Source organism: Apium graveolens, chromosome 2, assembly GCF_009905375.1.
Source record: "Apium graveolens cultivar Ventura chromosome 2, ASM990537v1, whole genome shotgun sequence".
NCBI classification, from domain to species: Eukaryota; Viridiplantae; Streptophyta; class Magnoliopsida; order Apiales; family Apiaceae; genus Apium; species Apium graveolens.
Genome location: NC_133648.1, coordinates 151,018,402 through 151,028,068, shown reverse-complemented (window position 1 = coordinate 151,028,068; position 9,667 = coordinate 151,018,402). Strand labels below are relative to the sequence as shown.

At 33.9% G+C, this 9,667-nt stretch overlaps 1 protein-coding gene across 1 annotated transcript; it reads right to left on the bottom strand.

Moving 5' to 3' along the window:
- Window positions 1-8,562: 8,562 nt before the first annotated feature.
- On the bottom strand, window positions 8,563-9,003 carry LOC141694661 (uncharacterized). Its single transcript, XM_074499230.1, has 2 exons — window positions 8,782-9,003; window positions 8,563-8,688 (listed from the first exon to the last, which is right to left on the bottom strand). The coding sequence occupies exons 1-2, from the start codon at window positions 9,001-9,003 to the stop codon at window positions 8,563-8,565; spliced, it is 348 nt and encodes a 115-aa protein (XP_074355331.1).
- Window positions 9,004-9,667: the final 664 nt, after the last annotated feature.

Sequence of the window (9,667 nt, the reverse complement as noted above, 5' to 3'; positions counted from 1 at the left end):
GAAAGAAAGGAAACCGAGTCTTAAACACGTTAAGATTTGGGGATGTTCAGCTTATGTCAAGAAAGTTGACCTAGATAAGCTGGAATCTCGATCCGTAAAATGTAATTTTGTTGGATATCCTAAAGAGACTTTGGGGTATTACTTTTACACCGATCATCGGGTGTTTATCTCCAGACATGCTACCTTCGTGGAAAAGGAGTTTATCCTTAAAGGAAACAGTGGGAGCAAAATTGAACTTGATGAAGTTAAAGAAGCACAAACTACTACGGATCAAGTGGAAACACCTGTTCAGACCGAACAACCTTCTGTGGAACAGTCCATTCGTAGGACGGGGAGAATGTCTCGCCAACCTGAGAGGTATTATGGCCTTGTCATTGAGAATGACAATGAGTTGTCAATCATTGATGATGACAACCCTGTGACCTATAATGAGGCTATAAGTAGTGTTGACTCAGAGAAATGGCATAGTGCCATGAAATCCGAAATGGAATCTATGTATACCAACCAAGTATGGACTCTGTGTTGAGGTGACTGAAGGTGTTAAGCCTATTGGGTGCAAGTGGGTATACAAAAGAAAGATTGGAACAGATGGCCAGGTGGAGACCTATAAGGCCAGGCTCGTGGAAAAAGGATTCAAACAAAGGCAAGGGATTGACTTTGATGAAACTTTTTCGCCTGTAGCCCTGTTAAAATCAATTCGGATTTTGCTTGCGATTGCTGCTTACTATGACTATGAGATCTGGCAAATGGACGTGAAAACGGCCTTCCTCAATGGGAACTTGAGGAGGAAGTGTATATGACACAGCCAGAGGGTTTTCTTTCCAAGAGAAATGAACACCTAGTGTGTAAGCTGCTGCGAACCATATATGGTTTAAGGCAAGCTTCTCGTAGATGGAACATCCGTTTTGATGAGACAATCAAAGAGTTTGGTTTTATCAAAAACATAGATGAACCATGTGTCTACAAGAAGGTTAGTGGGAGCGCGGTAACATTTCTTGTATTGTATGTAGATGACATACTTCTTATAGCAAATGATATACCGATGCTACAATCAGTCAAAGTATGGCTATCAAAGAACTTCACCATGAAGGACTTGGGAGAAGCATCCTACATTCTTGGTATGAAGATCTATAGAGATAGATCTAGAAGAATGATAGGTCTTACCTAGGGTACATACATCCAGAAAGTGCTTAAAAGGTTTAGCATGGAAAACTCCAAAAGAGGTCTCATACCGATGAGCCATGGAGTGTCCCTTTCTGAAAAATGTCTCCTAAGACACCTGAGGGAAGAGAGTGTATGAGTAAGATTCCTTATGCTTCAGCAATAGGATCTATCATGTACGCGATGTTGTGTACAAGGCCTGATGTTGCTTATTCAATTAGTGTGACGAGCAGATATCAGTCCAATCCAGGTGAAGACCACTAGAAAGCAGTGAAAAAGATCCTTAAGTACTTGCGAAGGATTCAAGACATTTTTCTTGTTTTTGGTGGTGAATCTGAGTTGAAAATAGAGGAGATGTCAACGTCGAGAGAGTTGACACACATAACAACGTAGCAGACCCACTCACAAAGCCACTTTCTCAGAGTCACTTTGATCGTCATAAAGACAAGATGGGTATTAGATACCAGAGTGATTGGCTTTAGTACAAGTGGGAGATTGAAAGAGATATGTCCTAAGTCCAATCATGTATGAGGATTTAGGAATAACTTTTATGTAATCTGTTTTGATTTCATTGATATTAATAAAAGACTTATTTTGTTTTTATTGCGGGCTCTATCTATTTAAATGTTTAAATAAGATATACCACAGTTTAGAGTAAAGCTTTTTATGGATTGTGATGAGATCATAATAATGAGACCTAAAGATGATAACTCTAAACTTAAATAGTTCATGGTCGTAGGATTACTAATTGGTAATTAATAATCCGTAAAGATCGGTACATACTATGCTTGCTTCATTATGAAGGATGTCTGTTCTCATAGACATTTGTGTGGTGACACTATAGCTAGTATGTAGGTGCTTATTATAGAATAAGTTCACTGAACATGACTCACACAGCTGAACAACTGATGGAGTTCACTCACATGTCAGCAGTTGTTCACATAGTGATAGTTCTACAAGTATCCTTAGACTTGAGGTCATCATAGTCATCTTGTGTACACTGAACTATGCTTTGGTTTAGTTCTTAGTCTCAAGGGACAATTATAAGGGCTCTACTGAGTATAGGAATTTGTACATGAAGATAGTGTATGATCAATAAAGGATCTACCCCTTCCAGTGTAGGAAGAGAATGTTCAATACTGATCCACTTATGTTAGTTCAGGAATCTCTGGCCAGAGTGAATGAAATTAGAAAGGAGTTTCTATTTTACATTAAATAGAACTAAGCATAGTGAATGGGAAAGCAAGTGATTAAATAAGATAGGCTTGACACAAGTTCCATGCCTTGTATTTAATCGTGACATTGCAGGGTAGAAGGAATTAATTGTACGGTAACTACTCACTGAATAGGTTCTTGGTATTCTAAGCAGTGAATTCGTATTATCCGGATAGTCGCGATATGCTGAGAAGTATCCCTCACGATGTAGAATAAATATGATTAATTAATTAATCATATTTAATGAATTAGAGAATTTATATAAATAATGATAAAATAGTTTTATTATTATTTATTTCTACTACCGGCTTAATATTGAACCTATAGGGTCACACCATAAAAGAGAATGATTTAATGGTGGAGAAATTAATTAATAATGGCTGATAATTATTTATTTATGAAATAAATAATTAATTGAAAAATTTAATAATTGATTAAATGAGATTTAATTGATTATAAATTAATTAAGAAAAATTTCTTAATATTATTAATTAAGAATTTAATTTTTGGAAATTAAATCAAGTGAGAGAATTATTTCTAAAGTGTTTAGAAAAAGAATTAATAATTAAAAGGTGTTTTAATTATTACAGAGAATAATAAAGGGTTAATAATAATAATATTTTATGGGAATTTTTCAGATTAAAATTTTGCCTATAAATATACCATTATAAACCCTATTTTTGCCTCAACCCAAAGATTTACAAAAACCCTAATTCTCTCCATCTCCTCCTCCTTCATTACATTATTTTCTTGGTGGATACGGGTGGAGTGCTTCACACTTGAGGAGCAGCTGCTAAGGATCTCCGTTCATCATTTTTGGATCGCCATTAAAGACCTCCATCTTTCCATTAACGTAAAGCTTCTTAAGGTAAACATACTGAACTATGAATTAAATATTATTTTTCGCATGGATCCTGCGGAGGGTTTCAGTTTTTTTTAATATTTAAATTTACGTTTTCGTTGCGTTTATGTGCTAAAAACCCTTCACCTCATAGACTTATGAAGGTAACTATTTCCCTTGCAGGAGAACCAGAGAATATGATAGACAAAGACAGGAAGGACTACTCTCCTGAAGATATCTCATCTATCATGAAGGATGTTAAGGTCAGACACATCTTGCACAACAATCTCGATAGTGTTATGTCCAATAAAGTCATTGGATGTACGACAACAAAAGAGATATGGGATGCTTTAGAAGTAAAGTGTCAAGGTACAACCGCTATCAAGAAGAACAGGAGGACGGTACTTACTCAAGAATATGAGCACTTTCACTCAAGGGACAATGAGTCCTTAACTGAAATTTGTCATAGATTTCAGTCCCACTCCAGAGGCTTCCAATTTTCTTAAGACCAAATCACCTTGTTTAAAGAATCTTTCTTTCACCCTCTGGTTGTAATAGAAAGAGGATTTCTTTTGATATTCCACAATCCATGCTTGTACTTCATATCGCACTTTATCTATCAAATCCAGGGCTAATCTTTGCCCTTCCTCATTTTCCTCAGTATTGTAGGCTTAGATTCTTGAAGACGAATGTGATATCTCCACTGAAACAACCGTTTGTGCCCCATATGCTAACATGAAGGGTGTTGCTTCTGTCGTGACTCCACATGTGGTCCTATAAGCCCAAAGTATTGGAAGTACCTCATCCACCCAGTTATTCTTGGACTTTTCAATTCTCTTCTATAATCCATCTAAGATTATCCGATTTTCCACTTCCGCTTGCCCATTGGCTTGATTTACTCCGGGTTAAAAAATAATATAAGTCTAAATTTGTGGTTTCACAATATCCATCTTAATTGGAATAGATCATATTTAGATATCCATCAGCTCGAATGATTCTGTATTGCTTAATTACAATGACTCTCGATCTAAAAAATCGTAAATGAAATCGGTATAATAAAAAAATATAAATATTTATTTTATTGCTTACGTATATTTAACTTATATAATATTATAAATATATTTCCTTTATTTATTTTTCTAAAATAATTTATAAGGCACCAATACTTAGTTTCAGTTTAAATTCGGGTTCGATTCCCCGTAACTACATAATTATATAAAATTCATTTATTTAGTTTCACTTATTGAATTTTACTATAATTTTGGTTTCGATTCCCAATAATGGTATAATATAATTAAATAAAATTTATTACTAATAATTAAATATCTGGAACTAAATAATATGCCTAATCAGTCTCATTAATAATAATAATTATAATAATATATTTTTATTGACCTAATTTTGACAAAAAAATCCAAGTAATTTAGGGGGTGAAAGACAAATTTAGCCAATTTTTATATAAAATTAACAAAAATGAATGATAACTAAAATGTTGGTCTAACTTTAATCTATGGGATACCCAACTGTCAGTGAAGTATTCACTTTGTATGAGATACCCAACTATATATAAAATACCCATGAAGTATCTTATACAAATTAGGATACCCAACTGACATTTTAGTATTCAATAGGTTAAAATTAATCATTTTTTATTAATTAGTTATTTTTATTAATTTTTAAAAAAATAGATTATTTTTGTCATTTTTTTCTAATTTAGGCTTTTTTTATCGTAGGTAACCCGCATCCGCTAGCCTTTGGGTGTGCACCTCATCACGTGAACCAAGGTAAACCGGGTAAACCACATCTAAGTAAAATTTTATTGAGCTAATTTGGACATGAAAGTATCCAACCCCGATGAGTTGTGTAGTAATAGAACTGGGAAGCGGATGTGACTCAACTTACACCCTTTTTGTGTCAAAATGTAATATAGAATAAGTAAGGGTATCGTTAACGCCAAGGATCAAGGGTTTGCTTCTTGCTTTTATCTTGAATAAAAATGAAGAATATGACTTGGTTTGATTTGTTGATTTTAACTAAACTAAGTATAACATAATAAAAAATTTGTGTGTAAACAATTAGTGAGAGATGTTGGAAAGCATGTAAATCCACCACTAAACCCATGACATACAAGTCTTGAATTCTATCCTCGGTATGCTAAATACTTACTAAAAACTTGTCATGACCACATAGAAACAAATTTTGCTATTCATATAACCCCGTGACCACATAAAAAAGTTAATATGAATTACACACTTATACAATTAATCCCATGACCACATAGAAAGATTAATTGACTTTCTAGAGATAAAAATCACATAACAAACTTGGATGACCACATACCATTGTTAATTCAAGTATCTCTAAAAGCATTAACGAACATATAAGCATAATCAAGCACATCTCAAGAATTCAAGTTTAATACTCATAATATTGTCATTAGGTTTAGGGCTTCAAAACATCCCTCCAACAAAGAAGGTTTAGCCTACCATAGTCATGAATAAGTACATAAAAATCATAGAGAGTTGGGAATACTATACAAAGTAACGATGTAGAAGAGAAATCCCTATGTCAAAATTCCCAAGCACACAATCTTCTCATTCAAGTCTTCTTCTCTCCTTGGTGTCTATGAATATCTCTATCTCTAATAATATATACCTAATATAAAAAGTATTTTTATTATTTTTAGGAATAAACAAGAGTTTCCAAATTGAATGGGATTCTAAAGTCAAAATTTGTAGTTGACTTTTCTCTGCTGTTACTGGACTGATACGAGTATATTTTGAAGTGGACACCATTCTCTAATTAAAGATAATCTCGTTATCTTTCCGTGGGCTATTGAATCGCCTAAATCTGATGAACAGAACTCAAGATACAGCCCAAACAATAAATTTGGCACGTGTAGTCCAATAAATCCGAATTTTCTTCTAATTTAGCTCCAATCCTTTCCAATTTAGAATTCTTTGCTTCCTACAATAAAAATATTACAAACTAATTAATAAAGGTCCAATTAAATGCAAAACATAATCAATATGGGAACAAATATCATCTAAAATATACACAAATATATATTCTATCAAATATCCCCACACTTAGCATTTTGCACGTCCTTGGGCAAATAAGAGAAATAAAATTATCTAATTAACTAACTCCACTTTCGTAGATGACACGATTGCATTGAGCATATACAACAAGCCGTTAAACCCCTAGGCAGCCCTAGTAGGACGAGTTGTGTCTCGTGAGGGTTTATAGAAGATATACCCACAAAATCTACCCAGCCCATGCGATACAGTCATCCTCAGCAATGGAGGACTATAACTACCTACATGAATGCAATTATATGATTACAAATGGTCTCAAATATAATAGTATACGCTAAGTCAGCAATAACCTCCTGGATATGCAACAAATAAACACATCAAGCTCACACTAAAATATCACCACTTAATAAACAAGTGCAGAGTGCGTGTGTTTGCTTAGATTAACAAAATGTTCTCTATTGAACCAAGAACAGAGACACACAAGTTTCAACATGACAAGTCACATGAGTTAATAGCTCCCAAGTTGATCATTAAAATAGATTTTAAACACTTCGTTACTTTGAACCAACCATCATTCAAGTTAAGCAAGGGAATTTTATGTCTTCTTTTATTTCTACAATATTACTAACTATACACATATGATTTTTTTATATGCTCGGTCTAAGGTTAGAAAGCTCCTCAGGGTAAGTGAGTTACGATCATCATAAGACTTTACAAGCTAGGTCCAAGGCCGGGTGGCTTCTCAGGGTAAGTGAGTTACGAAACGACCACTCTCAGACTTCGCCAATCATATTATACACACATCTGTATTAAGTGGTTTATTTAACCGTGCAATGGTCGAGATCCCTAAATATTATGCATTAATACTCATGTAGCGAGCGATAGGTCAACAATCCCAAACCATAAAGGCTGTAGGTTACTAGGAACAAAGTCCCCTCAGATTTAATTACTCGAGTATTAATGAGCCCAACCTAGTCAATTATACCACTTTTTTAAGTGTACTTTATTACTACTATTTTTTTTTATTTCTTTCTTATTTTTTTTCAAGACATTTATATCCCATAGTTTCCCTCAAACTTTAGCATTTACGTACTAAGCTAAAAAATGAATAGTCAAAATTCTAATTATCAACAAGGAGCTACCGTTCAAGAAACAAGAATATCTGAATCTCAGTTCAAGAGCATTATTAAATTGTGTAGTGAGAATAAGTTCTACATTAGTGACAATACGCATTGTAACATCAAGTGATCATATCAAGACTTAGTTAAAACAAGTTACACATAATATCACCATAGGTCACTGACTTGTACTACTACTAATCGAGCATGCAATATTATGCAACTAATATATATTACAACTATATGATTTCATGAATTTATATGAATTAATTATGAAATATGCTATTATTTATTCTAACATGTCATGCACTAACTAATTTACAACACTAAAAATACTTTTTTTTTAATTTTTAATAATATTGAGAACACCTTCCCACACTTGAACTGGTCATTGTCCTCAATGAATAAAATAATAATATATATAATAATATACTAATTATGAAAGAAAAAAATTAATCTAAAAAAATAAAATAATAAAATAAAGAATAATAATTTACAAATAAAGTTAGAAGTACTCCCTCTCCATTTGAATGAAGCGCCTCTCAGGAAATGGCGTCTCTTGTAGATTTAATCCCATGAAATTTGTCAGTATATTAAAACTGAAGTCCAATATTGCACATGAGTAGTTGGCTAGAATAGTTGGTTGAGAGTGGCAACCAAAATTTCCAATAGCCCCAAGTCAGGGGATCAAAACCCAAGTCCAGAGAGATTGTGCACTAGAGGTTGCACCAGCGAGCGGGAAGTTGTTAACTACACCCACCGCAAGTAAGTGCGCCTAACCCCCTGCGTAAAGAAATTGAGTCCTTCTTGTCAACTTACAGTAGTTGTGCACACCACGGAATGAATTCTTGCACCGTGCACTAATTTTTTAATTGTTTTTTTAATTCAAAAATACCAAATACTAGCTTCAATCCTGGAACACTTCATACAAAAATTGTCAAGGCACCTTGTGGGAGTCATAATAATAATAATGATGATGATAATAATAATAATAATAATAATAATAATAATAATAATAATATAACTATAACTATAATAATATTTATACACACTCACAGTAATCTTGGGTTTCCTCCCAATAAGCGCTTTTCTTTTTTGTCTTTGGCTAGACAATGTGTCTCAGATTTTAAGCACCAAAAATGATCACATCTTGAAGAGCCTCACTTTCCTTAATGTGATTCGAAGGGTCTTACAAGTATGGTTTGAGACGATGCCCATTTACCTTAAATGTATTTTCATCATCTTTTTTAATTATCACAGCTCCATGTGAAAATACCTCTATAATTTCAAACGGACCAATCCAACTTGATCTCAACTTTTCAGAAAAAAGACGCAACCTGGAGTGATACAAGAGCACTTTCTGACCAACTTCAAATTGCTTCCTTTAAATCATCTTATCATGAAATACCTTCATTTTTTCTTTATAAATCTGAGCACTCTCAAAAGCGTCATTGCGTAACTCCTCTAATTTCGACAATTGTAGCTTGCGATGCAAACCAGCTTCATCCAAGTTCATGTTGAATTTTTTAATTGCCCAATATGCTTTATGCTCGAGTTCCACTGGTAGATGACAAGGCTTTCCATAGACAATGCAATAAGGTGACATATCAATGGGTGTCTTGTATGCCATTCTATAAGCCCAAAGTGCATCATCTAGGTGTTGACTCCAATCTTTTCGAGTTGACCCCACAGATTTTTCCAAGATTTTCTTAATTTCCCTATTAGACACCTCTGCTTGTCTATTGGTTTATGGATGATAAGGTGTAGAAACCTTATGTGTGATGTTATACTTGCGAAACAACGCCTCAATGGTCCGGTTGCAAAAATGTGATCCTCCATCACTAAGAACAACTCTCGGCATTCCAAATCTAGAAAAAATATGTATCCTCAAGAACTCTTAAACAACTTTAGAATCATTAGTGCGGGTGGCTTTAGCTTCCACCCACTTCGACATATAATCAACAACCAACAAAATATAAAGAAAACCATTTAAATTCAAGAACTGTCCCATGAAATCAATGCCCCAAACATCAAATAACTCAACATTTAAAATAGGATTCATGGGCATTTGATTCTTAGCATTTATGTTCCCTAATCGCTGGCATCTATCACAAGTGCTACGAAATTCCTTAGCATCTTTAAAGATTGTAGGCCAATAAAAACCACACTCTAAGACCTTATGTGCTGTTCTTTTCGGTCCAAAGTGCCCTCCGCATGCATAATTATGACAAAACCTTAACACAGATTCAAATTAATTATCAGGAAAACACCTTCTAATTACTAGATCGGGACAA